Source organism: Urocampus carinirostris, chromosome 6, assembly GCF_059441175.1.
Source record: "Urocampus carinirostris isolate Australia breed hairy pipefish chromosome 6, RoL_Ucar_1.0, whole genome shotgun sequence".
In the NCBI taxonomy this organism is placed as follows: domain Eukaryota; kingdom Metazoa; phylum Chordata; class Actinopteri; order Syngnathiformes; family Syngnathidae; genus Urocampus; species Urocampus carinirostris.
Genome location: NC_142354.1, coordinates 18,919,007 through 18,940,704, shown reverse-complemented (window position 1 = coordinate 18,940,704; position 21,698 = coordinate 18,919,007). Strand labels below are relative to the sequence as shown.

Below are 21,698 nucleotides of genomic sequence, written 5' to 3'. Positions count from 1 at the left end.
GAAAAAAGCAGCTCGCTGTTTTCCTTTGTTTCGCCACAACAACAAAAGAATATGGTACTTTGTATTTAAAGCCACAATGTTTAAGTTTAGCAATAAAGTAGCAGCTCGTAGTCCGGAATTTAAGGGATACAGAAAAACACATTTACATTTTTTGGGACTTTTTTTTGCCTTCGTAATGTTTACATTGTAAAAGGCAAAAAAGTAAGCAAAAAAAATTACAGATATGTATTTATTAATTAGATCCATTACTATTATTTGGAAAATGTTAAAAGCTTAATTTCACTAATAAATATTTCAAAAAATTAAACCCGAATTTCTTTTTTCGCACGACAAAACAGAATTGAGTGCGGAACAAGCTTCATTTTGCCTGGCCTGGGTGGCTTCTCGCACATTGAAGTGGAAGCTGTTCTTTTGTCAGAGGCGTGGAGAAGTAGCCCGCCATTGTACCCGTAGCTTTCAGCGTTGCCGAAACGCTTTTTCAGGCAAATACTCTCATGAATATGCTTGTCAGTCGGCATCAATGCTCCCATACTGGACCCGTGCCCGGGACTGAGCCGAATCTGAATGTATTCAATCATGAAGCGCTTCCTTTTCTCATAAATGTAGCCTTACGGCCTTCCTACTGTAATAAAAGGAAAAAAAATAACAATTGTGATGATTTGGCATTTTCAAGCCAAGGCATCAATGGAAAACTTTCCGGTTACTTCAGAGAAAATGATGAAAGAAATTAACGGTGTCAATAATAAATGAACACTGGGCATTCCGGCACACAAGCGCTACTCCATACCCGTGCTATTAACAATACGTACAAGGTTGTGTAATACGAGAATACAGTATACACATGATCAAACCTCCAAAAGTTGATTCATGTCAAGCGAGCGCTGCATACTTTACACACAGAGGGGCAAAAAAGCTGATTAGCATGCATAAACACATCTGCATATTCATGAACTCACTTAGTCACCAACACTTCAGGTGTTGCGTCAATTATTAATGCTGTGTGTGCTGCCGTGTGTTTATTACAACGCACAAAAACATGTTGACTGTTACATGATCTCAAAGTTGAGGAATGAAGTCGTTTGGATTTATTTGTTATGTTTATTACAAATAAAAAAGGGGAATAAAAGCATGTGTATGCAAAAATAGCGTGTTTTGTCTGCGGGGAGAAATAAATGACCAAATGAAGCACTATCATAAGTGTCAGCGATGTTGTGTTTCAGAGTCTGGTCAGATGTTAAACAATTTTAATGAGTGAGAACAATTGCAATGCAAGAATTATGCTGGATTGAATGACTTACTGGCAGAATGGGTGGATGATTGAAGACAAATAGGGGCACTTATGAGTGGGTCGACAGATGGATGGAGATGGATGGTGGGTTGATGGATGTATGGATGTATAGATGGATGGATGGATGGATGGATGGACATACTTCCACTTTCTGCGTCACTTATCCTCACTGGGGTGCTGGAGCTCGTTCCAGCCATCTTCGGTAAACAGGCAAGGGACATAGTTTACTGGTTGCCAGACAGTCACATCACATACAAAAACAGATAACTCACTCACTCAAAACTAGGGACAGCTTGGACCGGCCAATTAACCTGACACACATAATTTTAGAATGTGTGAGAAAACCCGGCGAAAACCCACGCAAGCAAGGGGAGAACATGCAAACCCCACACGGGAAGGTCCCAATAGCTGGAATCGAACCCTAGGCCACCGCACCATGGGACTGCACGTTGACCACCCAGTTGCGGTGCGGCCTGGATGAACATACAATGAATTTAAATCTCTATTTGATTTATTGGTTTTAATTTAAGGAAATTCACTTCCACCGATTGTACCGGGGGAAAACAAGAGGTATTATATTACAAAAACGGCAAAATGACAAACATATATGACAGTGGGACAATGAGGACGGCCTGATTGGATGAGTCAGCGGGACCTGTTGTTTAAGAAGGGTAATGGCAGAGGGGATCAGCTTTTCACAAGTCGGGCTCTCCTAAATCGTATTGTCCTGTATCTGCACCCTGAGAGTAGTGGGATATAGTATTGGTGTAGTGATTCAGTTGTGTTTGCCAGTCTGATGATGGAAAAGTTATTGAAGTGTGAGAGGTTGGGTGTGAGTTGGCCGATGATTTTAGATGTCTGTGATACGTGTAAATTTGGTCTGGTCTGGGACAGAGAGCATCGTGAAAAAACCCGTGGGGCAGTACAGAAGGATGGGTTTAAAAATGCTTTCGTACAGTACATAAGGTGATTTTCAACATAAAGTCTTTTGAGTTTACGAATGACTGACAGTCTTTGTCGACTCTTATTTCAAATGTCCGTGGTATAATGATCAGAGGTGACTTTGTTGTCCAGTGTTACTATACCTGTCAACCTCCACGGCTCCGTGCCCGTACAAACTATAGTATTTTCCTGTACAAAATACAAAATAATCGTACACCATATATTTTTTTTTTTCCGGAATCATGCATGATGGGAAATCCCCAGGCGGCAGACGCATGGGATGGACAAATTTGCGTTTTTCCGTACGGATATCCTTGTACGTCGTACTTGTCTTAAAATGCATAAAAAAACATACATTGTACGGCTAAACCGTACAGGTTGACAGGTATGTGTTATTCACACGCATTCGAAGGTTTGCCCTTTGTTCAGTGTCTGAAATAACGTCTGCCCGGACGCCCGGGGCGTGCATCTTTTACGTCGGGCGTACAACTTACAAAACATCTCTGCCCGGGTGGCCGACAACTTTTTCAAGGAAAAAAAACCCGAAAGATATTTTTTCAAATCAAACGTTTGCTTCATTCCGATTTCGAAATCTTTGTTTGGTCTGGAAATTTCCGTTTGTTTGGCAATTTGCGTACTCGGCAGCCATTGGAAGCCTGCATCGAATAACTTTGTGCCTGTGGACTTTCCCGAGCGTTATAAGGTTGTGCATTTGCATATCATATAAGTAGGCGCACAGAGAACACAGGAAAAATGGAGAAGTGGTTAGGAATCAAGCCAAAACCTCAACCCCATAAGAAATATTCAAAAGAAGCTAAAAACATTTATGACGCTACAAAACGTAAACGTACGTTAAAAGCATCGTGGAAAGAGGAGTTTACGTGGCTGGTAGCAGACGACGCAACGCAAACATTGCATGAAAGAAGATGAGTGAATACAGGTACATAGTGATGGCAGATGGAATACAGCGATGTCATATACATGCAATAAATGTTATAAATAGATTTATAATAAACTTGATTTTAAAGTGTTGTTCTGTTATATATTCTGATTATCAATCCTTGATCCTTTGCAACAACGGGTTTTTTGCGATTAGTCGTCTTATTGCATTTCAAGTTGTGAAAAATGGGGCAGGCAACTTTATGGCTGGGCAGGTAACTTTTCAGAGTTGTCTGCCCTGGTGTCCGCTAACTTTTTGTCATGAGTTTCAGACACTGCTTTGTTATTTGTTTTTATGTGTATGATAATGGAGTATCGTGGTCAGGCTGGATTAAACCATATTTCTTTTGTTTTACTGACATTGATTTGGATGAATGTCAAGATAGATGATGGATAGAAAGATGTATAAATGATTAATGGATGATTGAACAATGGATACAAAGAGGTACAGTATAAAAGATGAATGGATAGCTGGACTGATGGGTGATGGATGGGAAGATTTATAGATAATTAACATGTTTGGATGGATGGACAGACAGAAAGTTAAACAATAAATGGATGTATTGACTGATGACAAATGGATGGGCAGAAAGAGGGATGGGCAATCGTTGATGGACAACAAGCAGTACTGCACTGTGCATGCATCTCTGTTCCCACATGTTTGAAATAGCAATTACCTGGATGGAAACGTCACTGTAGGATCCACCAATGACCCCTGAAATGGCCAGAGGGACCTCGTTCTGGATCGGTCGTGACCCGTCGGGGCAAATGAACCCGGGGTCGTGCACCTTGGTGAGGGAGGCCCTGACAAAATCCAAGGACTGCTCCAGAGCGTAGGTGTCCTTGGAGCAGGTGTCAAGGATGTGTGCCCCCAGTTGGAGCCCAGGAAGAATGCGATCGCTGGCGTTAATCTCATCCAGTGCCAGCAGCATGGCCTCCAGCCTCTGGATCCCTCGCTCTGCGTTGATTTTACCGCAGTCCTCCATCCCTTCGCCTTTGTGGTGCACCGGGAAGAGGCCGCCGATCACCAGATCGCCATCCATGAGGATCTCGCGCTTGGACGGCGGCGGCAGTCTGGACATGCTGGGAAGGCTTCCTGGGATCAGCAGCTCCAGCAGGAGGACGTGCAAGGGCAAGTAGAAAGACGCTGGGGCGGCCGACCTCTTAAGGTGAAGCATGACGCTCAGCATCATTGAAGCAGGATGTCGGGCTCAGAATATCAAGGAGGCAGAAAAGTGCGTTTTTAGATAGTTATAGGATAGGGTCTCCTGACACTGGAGACATGTTGGATGTTTCTAAAAAGGAAGAAAACACAAGTTAAAATAAATTGATATTACAGAAGTAACTTTACACCTTTGAAATTGTATACCAGCAGATTCTAAAAGAGTATATAACTCCAAGGCTTTGGTGGGTAAAGCCCAGTAGTGACTTCACTTTTTGAGGCTTCTCTGGTGGAAGAACCTGGAACAAAAGCTGCTGGTGTCCTTCTAAAAGCCACAGTGGAAAGCATTTTCGCATATAGCTTCACGGTGTGATATTCTGGGAGCACCGCAGTGGACCGGGAAAATACACAGACTGTAATTAATATTGCCCAAAAGATCATCGGCTGCTCTCTGCCAGTCTACATAACATTGCCAGCTTGCAAAACCGTAGCTGAGCCTTTAACATCATAAAAGACAATTCCTACACCGTCTACGAGCTCTTTGACCTGTTGCCCTTTGGTAAGCGCTACAGGTCCCTCAAAACAAGGACAAACAGGCTCTGAGACAGCTTCTTCCCCTGGGCCATCACCACCATCAACGGGCGCACAAAGTTGTGAAAACATATCTTGAGACTAAATTTTGTTTTGTCGCTGCCAAACAAAACTTTGAAAATTTATAGCGTGTGAGTTATTTTTTTCTTTTTTGTTGCTGCTGATTATCATTGCTGTCAGAACCCGGACAGACAGAGGACCCAGACGCGTAACATTTTCACACTAGCTTTATTTTACGGAAATGGGGAAGTCATGTGCGTGAACACAAACGCCAGTGATTCAGCGATCGCTGGGTGGATGAAGTGAGACAGAGAAGTCAGGCGCGGGAAAACAGGAAGTCAGAGGCAGACAAGATCGAAACCGGACAGGACAGACGGGATCGATACAGGATACACGAGAAGATACCGGACAGGACGGAACAGACGGGATCGATACCGGATACTGGAGCAAGATACCAGACAGGACGGGACAGACGGGATTGATACCGGATAATGGATACTTGATACAACAGCAAGATACCGGACAGGACGGGACTGACGGGGTCGAAACCTGATATTGGATACACAAGCAGGAGACCAGACAGAGTCAAAATACATGTCTTGCAAGTGCAGAGGTTCATTGACGGACTGACAAGGAGTGAATAAGTGTCCTAGTTTAAATAGGAGGGAAGCCAATCAGGCAACGAGCAGCAGCTGGCGCCAAACGAGCGGGCCCAAGTGAAGGCAATGGGCAACCGTGACAATTGCACTTATTTTCATCGCACTATTGTTACAATGCACTATTCCTTTTCATTGCATTATTATTATAACTAAGGCCAGTTTTCGAAGCACTACCCTGTAAATATTTTTTTTTCTCGCAAAATAATTTGTATCATGTTTAACCAGGAGTGCCATGTCTAATCTCATTGTAAATAATGTTCCACAAAATTGATCAATGACAATAAAGACAATTCAATTCAATAATATGGTCAGGATGAATTGAGAATGTACTCATAAGAAACATTTAGTACGATCAGCCTTGCACTCAACTATTAGTATATATGCAAATTCCAAATAATAAGAGTCAAATATGTTACTATCGAACATTGCGTTGAGTCTGAGCATTCCATAAATATCCTTGGATTCCATTTTCACAGTAAGAGATCACTTTATGACTAGAAGAGTATGGTGTTGCCAGAAATGCTGCCTGTTCTGTTATCATTTTATTTAAAATACTGTATGTTTCGCAAATGAATTAAGGCCATTTACTACACGCTTACACGATAATCTCATTTATACCAGTCCTCCCTTGGTGACTAGAATGTGTACAATTTAATTGTTCAGCACGTTTCCTATGCAGGCATGTCGAGGATCCTTGTTCTGGTTCTATTATTTATGTCAAATATTCTTACCAGGACTGCCAGGTGTTTGTCACACTTCTTGTATTTTTGATGACTTGTTTTGCAAGATGTAGATTTACTCGTTGTGTTTCCTGCTTTGAGCGACTTATTCTGTCACATTTTGTACTTGTGAATTGATACCAGGGATGTCCAAATTCAGCGCCAGGAGTAATCAGGGAAACGCACCAACACGCATGCAAAATTTCCCGTGATTTACAAAATTTTTGTAAAAATCGTCCAAAGAAAAATGTTTTTTCTTGCGCTCTGAGAGTTTGTGTCTTGGCTGAGTGGTTAGCGTGTCTGCGGCACAGTTCTGAGGTCATGGGTTCAAATCCAGCTCCCAGTCTTTCTGTGCAGAGTTTACATGATCTCCCCTTGCGTATGAGGGTTTACTTCTGGCACTTTGGTTTCCTCCCACATTCCAAAAACATGCATGTCAGGTGAATTGGCCGGTCCAAATTGTCCCTAGGTGTGAATGAGCGATCGAGTTGTCTGTCCCTGTGTGCCATGTAAATGGATGGCAACCAGTTCAGGGTGTCCCCTGCCCACTGCCTGAAGATAGCTGGGATGGGGTCCAGCACCCCCGCGACGCTACTGAGGATAAGCATTGCAGATAATGAATGGATGAATGGATGGACAAACGAATGTCTTGTCTTTACTCTCATTGATAACAATGTAGTAAAACATTGTATGCAACAAGGTTAGACATACCTCCATGCTCCAAGGTAAACAAGTAATACATAAGCACACATATTTACAACACATTACAATGTTGCAGTGCAATAAAAAAATAATGCAAAAGCATTTAACAGCAGCACAGAGTTGCGCTACTTTAGTGAGGTGATGTCCCAGGTGGAGAAATTGTTTGTGAGCCTGTTAGTCCTTGTTGTAAGGTACTTTTAGCTTTTGGAATTGGGTACCGGAACATTTAACATGGCACATTATATCAGTGTATCTCACCCTATTGAGCCAAGGGGCACATTTTTTCCAATAAAAATGTTCAAATATGAACTTTTGGCACCAGTTTTGTTTGTTTTTTGCTAAAATGATGCCACTTAAATTGATATAGTAACCCAGAGAGAGGGTCATACCATATATCTTAAGACAAAACGGCCAAACTCGAGCTAATTTTTCAGCGCATTTTATTTATCTGTGTGACGTTAGATGATTAGATAATATTTATGAAATAATAATAACGTCAAGCCTGTGTCGCATATCAACAAATATACCACTTTAAACATGTCTCCCTCCTGCAGTTACTTCATTTTACCCTTCATTTCCTTAATCAATAATGGAAGTTAGCGGTCCAGGGTTCGAATCCAGCTACCGCAGCCTTCGCACACAGGATTTGCATGCTCTCCCCGTACCTGCGTAGGTTTCTTCCTGGCACTTTGGTTTCTTCCTGGCACTTTGGTTTCTTCCCACATTCCAAAAACATACATCTCATGTTAATTGGCTGGTCCAAATTGGCTGTAGGTGTGAATGAGCGAGTGAATTGTCTGTCTCTGTGTGCTCTGCGACTAGCTCGCAACCATTTCAGGGTGTCCCCTCGCCACTACCCAAAGATGGCTGGGATGGGCTTCCTAGTGAGGATAAGCGGTGCAAAATGGATGGATGTATGGTTTCAAAACAAGGTGCAAGCAGAGTTCTTTTGAAAAAATGTCACAAAAAATTGCAAACAAAAGGTTTACAGAAGTATTTTCCACCAATACTGCTTACCCAATCAAATTGTTCTGTTTGCTTGGCTGGCATTTTGGGGTAATTACAGTTAGTTCTGTGAGTTTTTATCAAAGTGTCTCAACAGTGAACATACACTATTTAATAGGCTTCATAATAAAAGACTCCTGAGTGATGTACAGCCAAAACAGAGTCCATTGGTGTGAAACCATGACTCTAGGTAAGACTGTGCCCAAGACCAAACAGCCAATATTATCACCGTTGCTTTGGCTATGCATGCACCCAACTTGACTTTAAAATTGTTAACGCTTAGAAATTTGCACAATTAACATTTTAATCTATGGGCAATATGTACTCATGAAAAGAGCCACATAGGAAGAAAGCTATAGGTTCCGGCCCCCTGCTATAACTCAATGACCAATAGCAGCTTTGCTTTGAAAAACGGGTAAACGATGTATGGTCGATACCTGTGACTAAAGATCTTTGATTTCATTTCAACGGACACCAATTAGCAAAGGGCTTCCCACTTAAAATAGATAAAATGATGCTTCTTAATTTATATTTTCAAATCACAACAAAAATTACGATTCTGCGTTTGGAGTAGTGGGGGCACATTCAACGTATGATTGTTAAAGTGAGTACTTCATTCAACACTGTATTCCAGACACTTCCCTGGCGAGGATTTTCCCAGCTTACAAGGAGATGACACATAGATGGTGGTGCTCCTCAATGAAGTGGGGGTTGCCATGGAAACTTGCCAGGTTCAAAAAAATAATAAGTGAGCGTTGGACTGCAGGGGAGCGGGCAGTGTATGCTAATTTGAATCCCTTCACAGGCGAGCGTGCTGCTTTTTGATTCTTTGGGTTGCAGCCATGTTTAATGATTATGAAGTACACTCATTAGAGAATAATAGTGATGCCAAACATGCTTATTTTATCAAAGTCCATTGTCTCTTTAAACTTTTTAGGTTCTGCATAAGTAATGACCCAAATTGCCTTGCTAACAACCACTAATCCTTCACTTGAAATCAGTGTTGGGACGAATGCATTACAAAACATCACGATTAATTTTCTCAGTAACGAGTACTGTAACGTGTTATTCATGACAGGGGGGTTTGTTGCTGGAGCCCATCCCAGGCATCTTTGGACAGTAGGCAGGGGGACACCCTGAACTAGTTGGGCACACAGGACAGACAACTCACTCGCTCATTCACACCTAGGGACAATTTGGCCCAGCCAATTAACCTGACATGCATGTTTTTGGAATGTGGGAGGAAACTGAAGTACAGGGAGAAACCCACGTAAGCTTGGGAAAAACATGCAAACTCCCCACAGGAAGGCTGGTTGCTGGATTTCATCCCATGACCTCAGAACTGTGCCGCAGATGCGGTAACCACTCAGTACATTGTAAAATATAAAGAATGTTAAATTGGTTTTGTCTTCAAGTCAACGCAAACAGTATGCACAAAAGTTTATTGCACAAGCCCAAAAAATGAAGTTCACCGCTTTGACAGGTTGGTGTACACATTTTTTTTCTATTGCTTTTATTATGAGTTTTAGGGGGTTGGCTTCAATGTTAGTATATTTGGTAATTTGTAACTAGGTAGTTACTTTTTGAATGACGGCTACTTTTGGACGTCAGTAATCTGGGGGGGAAACAGAATTACTTTTTTAAATGAAGTACAAAGATCCCTCCCCACTTCGTGCTATGGTTATTTCTTGTTCACTGCATTGTGAAAAATGCAGTGGGTTAGGGTGTGCTATGTGTGTTGGGTGGGCGTGAACTCCTGTGTGCATGCCTGTAATTGGCGGGTGTATGCTGTAAGTCAAACCCCAGGGTGGGCGCACAAATCAATGGGTTCATCCCCCCAATTCCCAGGGAATGGCTACAGCTAGTATTTCAGTGGCTTGTTACGTTGACAAGAAATTCATCAGTTAAATCTGACACTGAGGAAAGACGGAAGAGCGCAAAGAAATGCTGATCACCGGAAGGTGCTCCCTGGACTGTTATCAGGTTCGGGTAGGGACTAAGTCGGGGTTGCAGGTCCAGCATACTGCTACAGCTAGGCTAACAACTCTCTTAAGCAACCCCTATCAAGCCTTTATCTGACTAATCCCAAATCCATTACCCATGGAACGGATGACGTGGAGCTACAACTCGTAGGAAAACACTACATTCGCAATGGTTGTTTTTTAATAATCGTGGAAACCCCGCTTAACTCAGAGATACCCGATGCTAGCTTGCAGCAAGCGAGCCACTCCCTAAATCGTTTTCTTGCACTTGAGAGGAGAATCCCTCAGACTCTGTGGTATTTTTGTATGATGAAAATAAAGATCATTCATTCAACTGCAATTGAGTTTTTATTTGTAGATCAATAGATGTCATTTTGTTAATGTTGCGTACTCTCAGGGTAAATTTTACCCTTGGAGGCTTTAATGAAAGTGCGTCGCAGGGGTTTCTGGTCCTTATTAATCGCCACAACTGAGGGATTACTGTACCTATAAAGTGTAACTAATTACTGTTTTCCAGTAACACAGCCAATACTGCTTGTAGGCATTGACGAACTGTTCACCAAGAATATTCCAACTTTCGACAACAGGAAGGTAAGAGTTTAATGAATGCTGCATTCCTCCGTTCGCTCTCCCGCTCGGGATAAATATTACATCAGGTTGTGGGTGGCAGCTTGAGCGGCGCATTGATGAATGCGCTGCTTTGTACCCAGCGAGGAGGTTCGGCGAGAGTGCGAAGACGTGATCCGAGTTGCGGGGTACCACAAAGAGGAGCGCAAAGTTAAGGAACGCGCTGGGCAACATTGACCTCACCCTGTCAAGGTCAGAGCGCCATTTGCATGTCCGGCACCCCAAAAAAAGATTTGTCTAATTGCTCTTCTGCGCTGGAGCAGATGGCAGCTTTCTGGTTGCAAAGGCAAGGTCGCTGTGTGAATTAATGGCGCCATAAGGAACAGCCAATTAGGCTAGCCTTTGTAAACTAGGCCAAAAGGAGGTTGGAGGTCTCTCAAAGCCCTAAGAAGTGCAAATTCAGTCAGGGCATGAAATGATAGTCATTAAAAAAACACATTTCTGATTTGAAAGACTTAAAGCCTTCAAATGGTCCCATCAGCCTTCAATCAAATCCTTAAGTGGACGCCCGACATGGCGGCCGAGTGCGTTCCAAATTTCAAACGGGAGAAGGTCCTCAAATAGAACTGGTCCATTTAGCAGAAGCATAAAAGACCCCTCATTGTCTGGTCCAAAGATAGCAGTCGGTGTGCAATGTGGGAGTCGGTGTAGGTTTCCTCTCGGTGATGCTCTGATTGGCAAGTGCACTCGCATAAACTTGTGTGAGAGTGTGCAAATATGTTAAGTGGGAGCCTCACATACAGAGGACCACCTGCGCTTCAGCCCGATCGGGAACATCCGTGATGTGTCCTTTCGTCTATTTTAGTTTCTATAGAGATTGTCCTCGTTCAGGTCACGGGTAAGCTCAGGCCTTGTAGGGACAACCAAACCTACACACTCACACATTCGGCTTTAAATCATACGTATCTACATTTGCATTGATTTTTATTCATCTGATTTGCAGAACCGATCTAAAACGTTGTTGAACGCTCAAAATCTTTTCCATTAACATCATTTGCCGAGCTTAAATAAAATACAGAGGAAGTTGAGGCGATTGGCATAAAGTCGTATATAAATTTACCCCAAAAAACAGACAACAATGATGAGGCAATAGGCTACTGAAGGGAGTCATAGTTACTCCCGCTGTTCACCTGCGATTCATTGAATTTTTTTACCTTGACATTCAGAGCTGTGGGCAGAAATCACATCATTTCCACACACATATGCAATCCTCGCGATGCTTTGTTTTAATAAAACCGTAGAATTCACCCTTTGCCCACCATTTCTAAGCCATCTGCAAAGCGACCTTTCCTGAAATGTAATTCTGGAAAACAAATATTTTTTTAAATATCAACACGATACATTGTTTACTGACATGGAAAACTACTTTTGTAAATACTTTTTAATCAATAAAATATATGAACCTTTTAAAAACTCTTTACTTGTCCTTAAGTGGCTTCAGTATCTATATTAGTACTTCCTGAGAATCGTCCATTTAAAAAAATTGTAAGACACAAAATCATTTCTCTGGATAACATTTAATCACAAACTGAAAAAGGAAATATGATAATTATTTACAGGAAAAATATTCAGTATGACTATTTTCTGGTCCCAGGTTTATTATTATTATTATATGTATGTCATGAAACGGAATGGGAAGCAGGAAGTAGGAACTCATTTGCGTAGACGTCCTCACACTTTAATTTGAGAAAGAAAAGTTGTCCAAAACACAAGCGGACCAGACCAAAAAAACAAGACGGGTCAAACATAGGCAAGACTACAAACTAGGCATTTTCAGAATTAAACAGAACTTGCAGGAATCTCTCAGAATGTTACCCCGAAGTGCAACAAAGTCCCACAAGCACAACAAGTATAACCAAGCATAAACAAGTTTTCAACAAGGGTAAACAACGATCTGGCAAAGGGCAGTTCCAAAAAGGCGCGTTTAAGTACCTACAGGAGTAATTAGGCAAATGCGAGTCAGCCGGTGTCAAGGGGCAGGGCCAGCTGGGCGTTATGACAACCGTGCAGGACATGACAATGTATGCTATGATATTTTTGATACATTACAGTCAAATCCAAAGCAAACTAAAAAATAAAAAAAGTAAATTTTCTAAAGTAATGATATTATCCATCCATCCATTATATGCACCTCTTATCCTCAGTAGGGTCGCGGGGGTGCTGGAGCCCATCCCAGCCATCTTCGGGCAGTGGGCAGGGGACACCCAGAACTGGTTGCCAGCCAGTCGCAGGGCACATAGAGAGACAACTCATTCACTTTTTGACACCTTGGGATAATTTGGACCTGCCAATTAACCAGACATGCATGTTTTTGGAATGTGGAAGGAAACCGGAATGCCCGGAGAAAATGCGCGCAAGCACGAGGAGAACATGCAAACTCCACACAGGAAAGTTCGACCTCATGACCTCAGAACTGTGCAGCGGATGCGCTAACCACTCAGCCGCCGTACTTAACATAGAGACAAACCTTTCAAATACACGCTTAAAAAATAAAAAACAAAACAATTTAAAACCGGTTCAAAACAGAGAGCAGTGATGCTTCTGTCTTTGTTTTGATTTAAAGCCAGAACATCTGCAGTACAATAAACGTCACAGCATAAAACCGAGCAATATATTGGAATAATTTCCGTAGTTAATTTACTAAACTATCATATATTGAGTTCGAGACTAGTTGTATTTCGCATCAAAGACGAGAGTCAATTCAGGAAATGTTTTTTATCAATTGTAATCCATCGATTTTTATCAGACTCCCTCGAAAATGTCATTTTTTGTACATATATCCGCCTCCATCGCTGGTTATTTTTCTTACTGGGGGGTGTAAACGACATTTAGAAGAACTTGGGTATTTGGGTTATGATGTGCACATACAGGATCTTACTCGCGTGAATAAAAACACTTAAAGCATGTACGATGAGATTCATCTGGCAAACACCAACATACAAGAATTGACATTTGATGTATTTACTATGTAAACAACAGCAAAAAAGGACATACATAAGATCATATTTTGTTGCTGAGATTGAGTCACTGATAATATGCATAACAATACCCGAACAGATTTAACTGGTGAGATAGTGACTCGCCTCCGCGTTTACTTGACAGGTTGTGTTTTTAATTGGGGTGCTTTTTCAGGGCGAGTAGCCTTTACAACTTGTTTGGTTCCGACATTGATTTTGTTTTCCGCTCTAAACAAGCGCCTCGCGTGTAAAGAAGAAACCCACAGTGACAGCTCCAGCCGTTTATCATCAATCACTGTCAAGCTCTCGAATCCGTGAGACATGAGGTTAAAGGGACAGTGTGTATTATTGAGCGCCTCTTAGTGGTTAAAAAAAACACATTTTCTTTTAAAGGAAAACAATATTGGTCTGAATCATAAAATCAAAAATACATAAACTTTTTTAAAAAAACATTCTTAGGTGAGGAACTATTTTTTCCAACATAAGATGAAGATCAACTACATGGATCTGGCATATTTAGTTCATTTTTTGTTTCACATCGCAATATAGCAACATTTTGTAGTCACATATTACACATTGACACATATATTTCATATTTATCTAAGTATCATTAATAAAAACAGCTTCATGGTATACAAATAATCATTCTTTTTTTTTGTAAGACGAAAACTTTAATGCAGGTGCTCATAAGGATGTCCCAATGGAGTGGAATATATTACATATATATGTTTATATTACTGCTTAAGTTTCAGTCATAAACTAACCAGTCACATTAAGAATTGAATTGTCTATTGTGCAATACGATCTAAAGTACTAAACGGAAATTGCTGTTCCAAAAAAATCAATGATTTATAGGGCAAAATCTTGAAAATGCTCAAACCTTTGCTTATTAATGTATATCAATGTTTCTCCAGTGTCAGTTGGAAATGGAAATAAATATAAAATTAGTATCAGCATGGTGGCTGACCGGCTAGCTCGTCGACCTAACAGTTGAGATGCGTTGAGTTCAATTTCAACAACCAGCCTGATCGCAATTTGCTTGTTTAATTGAATAGAATTGTCTGCATTGTACATGATAACCACATAGTGAAACATTATATGCAACGAGATTAGACATGGTACTCCAAGATAAACATTTAAGAAAATCTTTAAAGAAAAAAAAACAAGTTAAAGGACAGTCGTGATAAATAGTCAAACATATTTACAACGGAGTGCTTAGAAAATGGCCTACATCATAAAATAGTGCACTGAAAAATGGTGCATCGAAACAGTAGTGCAAAGAAAAGTAATGAAATAAAATTTAGCAGTGACAAAAATTACAGAGCATGCAGCTCTTAAGCTTTGTCCAAGTCACTCCGTGAACATTTGTCAAAAATGTATTAAATTGGAAAAAGAATGAGGAAGGGAAAACATTTTGTAAAAATAGGGTTTCTGTAGGAAACTACACAAAATATTTTAAAAATGTTTAAACCTGTAAAAAGGTTTGCAATAATATTAAATATTAAAAGACGGGCTTTTATGCATAAACCCCCTTTTCATGTTTTTTGTTGGTTTTTGTAGTCTCTTATGGCTTTTTCAACATTTTAGGTTGCTGATCCATGACGTAGTCTGTCTTGCTGTGAGTCAATAGGTGCCGCGTTGTGTTTGTTGATGAGGGGAAATTGCAATCATTAATAAGAATATAAATTGGCCGAGTTTGACAGGTATACACTACGTTCTTAATATACTTGCCTATTCATCCAGACTGTCTTATCTTATTTATCGCTCCAATGTTTTTTTTACATATTTTCTCTGGAGTGCCATGTCTAATCTCGTTGCATACACTGTTTCTCTATACGTTGGTATCAATGACAAAAACAAATCACTAAATACTGCTTAAGTTTCAGTCACAAGCTCACCAGTAACACCAAGTTTTTTTTTTCGTTTTAAAAAAATAAGAATAGATATTTGTCCAGAGTGGAACACTAATAAAAATAACAAGCAACAAAAGTGCCTTACCGAAAATATTCTGGTGTGCCGGTTTTCTTGGCGACCGCGAACGCACCGCGAGTCGCTTCACGCTCCTCACAGCGCGCAGATGTTGTCCCTTTTCCAAAGGTTTTTGCCAGGCTGATGCGAGGATCTGTCCTTGGTTCTGAAGTCTTTGGGCACAACAGTCGCAAAACTCCTGCGCAATATCTAACTTGCCAGCTGTCAAACCGCTGGATTCAGCCTTGCGCAAAAGAAAAGACGCCCGGGCTTGGAGTTGCAAAAAGAAGTCCAGCTGTTGAGGGAAAAAAAACTTGGCAAGGTTTTCTCGTTCCTAAGTGTTGGGAAGGAACTTGAAAACAGAGCAGAAGAATCTTGTTTCTGGTTGTCGGGTGTGCGACGTGAACGCGCCTCTGCTGATCCACCGCGCGCTCCCGCTGTCAGCAGCTTCCAAACAAAGCCAAAGCGCACGCAGGCTGGGAGAAGACGAGCTCGCTCCTAAATCCAACTGCAGTTTAGTGAACAGGGGCGCTCCAAAACAATAGATACGGTTCAAAAATATGAAAATATATAAACATTGATGGAGAAAACAGTACCATTTATGGAAAACCAAATGTAGTCATACAATAAAAGACCTTCCATAAAGGGCTGCCAACCCCATTCACCTTTATTCCATTGAAGCTCAAACACACTTCAGTTGATTACTGGATGCACTCAAAAGCTCTTGTGTGCGTGTGTGTGTTTTCCCTATCCTCATGTAACATTCCCTAAATACAGTGGAACCTCGGTTTTCGAACGCCTCTCAGTTCGAACAAATCGGTGTTCGACCAAAAATTTCGAGAAATTCTTGCTTTGCTGTTCGGTCAAAAATTCGGAGTTCGAACGCCGGTAATGGGTGAGTGCGTACACTAGGGTGCAATGCTGAGCCGCGTACGGGTGTAGATCGTGGAGACCGCCCCACCCCTCGTGACCAACTGTTACCACGTGCGCACTTGCCTCTTTTTGCTTTCGCTTTTAATATCGGTGAACGGAGTGTTTTAGCCCCTAACTATGCCTCCGAATAAGGTCGGTCGGTGCAACCAGGACAGGTGAAAAAAAGAAAAGTTGTTTCTACAACTATTGCCTTTAAGAAAGACATAATAGCTAAATATGAAAGAGGTGTGCGTGTTTCCGATCTTGCTAGGGAATACAGCATGCGCCTTCTGCTGACCACTACAAAGGTAAGAAATCCTATTCATAATTCTTTTCTTTATCTTTTTTTTTTTTACATGTCCGTGTTAGCATAATCTTTCGTACGGAAGATTACGATAACGCAAACGTACGATTAGCCTAGGTTAGCTCTATGATGACGTTGAACATTCAGGTAAACATTCAGTGTGTTGGAACTGAGCCCAAAATTCAGGGTTTTGGAACAGAGCCCCCTTTCCAATGAAGCGCTAGCCACTTGTGGTGCTAAATGACTTGTAAGCGACCTGATTTTTTTTTTACACGTTCATGTTAGAGTAATCTTTCGTACGGAGGATTACGATAACGCGAACGTACGATTAGCCTGGGTTAGCTTCATGTTTACGTTAAACATTCAGGGTGTTGGAACAAATTAAAACGATTTACATTATTTTTAATGGGAAAAATGATTTTGGTGATTAAACAAATCGGTTCTCGAACAGGGTTCTGGAATGGATTATGGTCGAGAACCGAGGTTCCACTGTACAAGGTTTCCTTTCCTTTTACTGCACCTAAGCAAGGCTGTGCAGTAAAAGGTACGCGAGACCCCTTCGTCTTATTAAAACTCTGAAGACGGCGAGAAGGTAGTCCACATTCATTTAAAAAAGTGTAAAACTGAGAATAGAAAAATGAGTGTTCTTACTAATATATTCATTTTACAGATTTTAACATTGCAGTCTATCATCACGGATCTTGGAACCCTTGGCAGCCTGGTCATCTAGGAAGGGGGGTTACTTCATGTGCGGTCCCTTCTCAGGGTTTTTTTCATTTTCCTCATGTTGAGGTTTTTGAGTTGTTCCTTGGCCTCGTGTAAATTTTAGATCAGGGGATGGTGTTTTAATAGTCTGTAATCGGTACAGCCCTTTGAGACTCCTTGTGATTAAGGGCTATACAAACAAACATGACTTGACTTGACTTGACACCATGGGGATTTAAATGGACAGCCTTCTCCAACGTTGACAGTTCCTGGCCTGTTCTTGGGTCGTGGTAAAGTTGGCACCATTCCTTAATGTTGTCGGCCCAGTTCTATTTCGGTCTTCCTCTCCTCCTGCCCCCTTGGACTGTGCCCTGGAGAATTATCTTGGTCAATCCTTATGATCTTGTGACGTAACCATACCACAGTTTCGTTTGTCACATGGGTTAAGTAGCTGATCCCCAGAAGTTTCCTGTAGCATCGCATCTCCGTGGCCTGGATTTTCTTTTCCAGTTTTGCTGTGACAGTCTATGTCTCTACAGAAATTAAATTACTCGTTAAACCATGTTTACAAATTAAAAGGAAAGAAGTGCTTTTATTGATTAGAAAACAAGTAGTAAATAGGCATTCAAAACTGTATGCTTATATCCGAAGGAAAATACAGGTCACCAACACCCTGGACGTCTGAGAAGAACTCAGGTGGGGTGCATCGTTTAAAGAGTCCTTAACAGTTGAAAGTTAAATATTTTCTCAATTAAGTATGTGTTAAGAGTGCCCAATTGAGTGCAAAGAGTCCTTATGTTTTTTTCCCTACCACGCTTATCTACTTATTTGCTGTCTACTTTTAGGAAAGCAGTTCGAGGTGGAACACAACATGGGGAACGTGAGGAAGGAAGAGTTGGGGAACAGGGGTAGAAGTGGAGGTACAGGGGGAGTAGTGGAGAGTGAGGTTATGCTCGGCCCCAATTTTGTGATGGATCAGCCATAATTTGCTCTACATTTGCTACAAATTTAAGGTACTTTGATACATTAGACACTAAAACCAATAAATAAACATCCAGCTATCAAGATAACATTAACAGTTGTTTACATTTTAGCAGTTTGCTTGCTTCCATTAAGTGATTGTAGAAACAGTAGAAAAACAATATTTTAGAGGAAAAGAATAGATTCGCCAGGTAAATTGCTCTCAGCACTACCTAAAAAAACACGTGTATAAGCTGCAGTTACACACTTTTAGTACACACAACAATGACACGAAACAGAAATAACAAAATAGTATTGATTTCATAACAATATTAGCAAGTACTCTGTTTTTAGGGAAGGAATATCCATTACATGCTAGGTTGGTATTTGCAGATAGCATAATTACCACAACTCTTCAGTAATTCACCAGATCAATGAACGTTTGACTAGGCAATCCGGTCTCCCTGTTGCTTTTATTATAATACACATCCCTCGTAAGGTGTCTTTTTTTGTGTCCCTGTTTTGTTTTCATTTAACATCAATCTCAAATCTGTCTACTTGCATATGCATCATGAAAATGTTCGACGTAGCCTGGAATGATGACTCAAGCCAGAGTTAATGGCTGAGAATAAAAAAGTTACAACATTTTCTTACAGTTCAGACCATTTTGATAGGTTTATAGATCAGTAGACAGGCAAAAATAAGGAAAGAAGACATCAAGGAATTTAAATTTAAAACAGGAAAGGACTGTACAAAATAACTCATAAGAAAATTCCAGGATGTTTCATTTATTATTCATAATAAATCTCTAAGGTTAAAGAAAGCAGATTAGCCCTAAAGGTAGTGGAAATCAAAAAATAGCAATATAATTGGCTAAAAGTGACAATGGTGTAAACAATGCATAATAGTTAAAAATAAAATAAAAATAAAAACTAAGAGCAGTCCGAAATAACAGTCAAAACACCAGTGAGCCAAAATAATGGCAACTGTGTGCAACCATAGTTTAAATAACAAACTATCTATGCAGGTCCCTGATGCTAAAATCAGAATAAATAATTTATGTATCACATTTTATGCTTTAATTAAAATAAAACATAGAACCGAAAAAAAACGTTTATCGATCATAGATCTGGGCGGCACGGTGGGCGGTTGGTTAGCACACAGCCCCACGGTGCGGAGGTTCAGGGTTCGAGTCCGGCTACCGCAGCTTCCCTGTGTGGAGTTTGCATGTTCTTCCCGTTCCTGCGTAGGTTTTCTCCAGGCACTCCGGTTTCCTCCCACATTCCAAAACGTGCATGTCAGGTGAATTGGCCGGTCCAAATTGTCCCTAGGTGTGAATGAGTGAGTGAGTTCTCTGTCTCTGTGTGCCCTGCGACCAGTTCAGGGTGTCCCCTGCCCACTGCCTGAAGATAGCTGGGATGGGCTACAGCACCCTCGCGACCCTGCTGAGGATAAGTGGTGCAGATAATGGATGGATGGATGATCATAAATCCCAGCCATTTCTCAGGGGCTGCCTAACAACTGAGAGGTTAAGTGGTGACCATTTTCTTTGTCAAGACAAGTCAAAATAGAACATTACGTTAGGCTTTGGTCGTTGTTCTGTCGAAACAACAAAAATTAAATTCAGGGGGATCTGGGGGTCAGTGTAGTAAGTGAGAAAAGAAAGAAAAAGCAGAGGTGAACATAACAAATAAAAGCAAATACGGTACTTTTGAGTTCAACCTGAAGCGGAGAGTTTGGGCTGGTTTCACGACTTTGAATCGCAAAACTAGCGAGCAAAAAAGTGTCAGTGTAAGCAAAATGAGAGGTAATGGAGAAAGTATATTGATAAATGTTTGTAAAAATATCCCCAAAATGCATAATTTTTGAAAGATATGAAATGAGTCTCAAGAAGGAGTCATGCCATGGCAACAGAACTCTGCATTTCTTTTGATTTTGACAATAATAAGTGCAAGTCTGTTTCAGAAGTGACGTACATTCAGGAGAGGCAAGCAATGCTGTGACTCATTTATCATTGTGGAAACATCCATCCATTATCTGCACTGCTTATCCCAGCTATCTTCGGGCAGTGGGCAGGGGACACCCTGAACTGGTTGCCAGCTAGTCGCAGGGTACACAAAGACAGACAACTCGCTCATCCACACCTAAGGACAATTTGGAATGGCAAATTAACCTGACATGCAATGATTTTGAAACCTGGGAGGACACCAGAGTGCCTGGATGAAACCCACGCAAGCACGGGAAGAACATGCAAACTCCGTACAGGAAGGCTAATAGCTAGATATGACCCCATGACCACAGAAATGTGCCAGGGATGCACTATCCACTTAGCTGCCGTGCAGCTAGTAGAAATATGAAATTAAATATATATTCAATGTTTATGGTCTAAATGGTCTACTAGTGATCCCAAGAGCCAAGAAGAAATCTGTAGTTTCGAGAGCATTCTCCATTTGGGCCCTGGTGCTGTGGAATGCTCTGCCCTATGAGATTCGAACTGAAACCTCAGTGGAACTGTTTAAATCTAGGCTTAAAACACACTTCTATTCTATAGCTTATGAATGACGTTGACAATGTCTGTGTATTATTTGTTATTACAACATCCTGGAAAGGGATGACCTCATGTGCGGGGCCTTCTCAAAGTTTTTACTCATGTTGAGTGTTTTGAGTTTTTCCTTGCCCTCATGTAGGTTTTAGATCAGGGGATGGTGTAATAAAAGTCAGTAGTTTGCAATAATCTGTGGTCTGTGCAGCCCTTTGTGATTAAGAGCGTCACAAATAAACATGACTTGACTTGACTTATATTTATTCAGTGTAAACGTTTTTTCTCATTTAAAGGTGGCGTGCATCATTTGAGGCTTCCTTAAAAAGTTGGGTTTACATGATTGTTGGGGAACTACAACACAGGGAGAGAAAATGGGGAAGGGTGGATTAGTGACAACATCACACCAAGAAGTGAATTTTTCTAAAAACGAGGACATCATTATTTCAAAATAAAAGATAGATAGATAGATAGATAGATACTTTGTTCATCCCCGAAGGGAAATTCACATTTCCAGCAGCATCCCTGAGCTGAGAACAATCGAGCATCCCTGAGCTGAGAACAATCGAGAACAATCGAAAATAACACGGGAGCTGCTGGAGTGGCTGCCATTCGTGACGGCGCCGGAAGAAAAGATTCAATTTGAATCATGTACAAACAAACAAACAATTGAATCATGTACAAACAAACAAACAAACAAAATAAAAGCACATTTAATAACAAAAAAACAATGTCAA

General features: G+C 41.0%; 1 protein-coding gene across 1 annotated transcript in view; it reads right to left on the bottom strand.

The window, feature by feature from the left end:
• The window catches only part of grm2b (glutamate receptor, metabotropic 2b), a 50,686-nt gene extending 34,645 nt beyond the window's left edge, over window positions 1–16,041 (bottom strand). The window contains exons 1-2 of the mRNA XM_088338134.1: window positions 15,572–16,041; window positions 3,847–4,464 (exon numbers count right to left, since the gene is read on the bottom strand). Coding sequence (XP_088194260.1) covers window positions 3,847–4,362 — 516 coding nt within the window. The 5' untranslated portion in view covers window positions 4,363–4,464; window positions 15,572–16,041. The remainder of the gene's footprint in view (window positions 1–3,846; window positions 4,465–15,571) is intronic.
• Window positions 16,042–21,698: the final 5,657 nt, after the last annotated feature.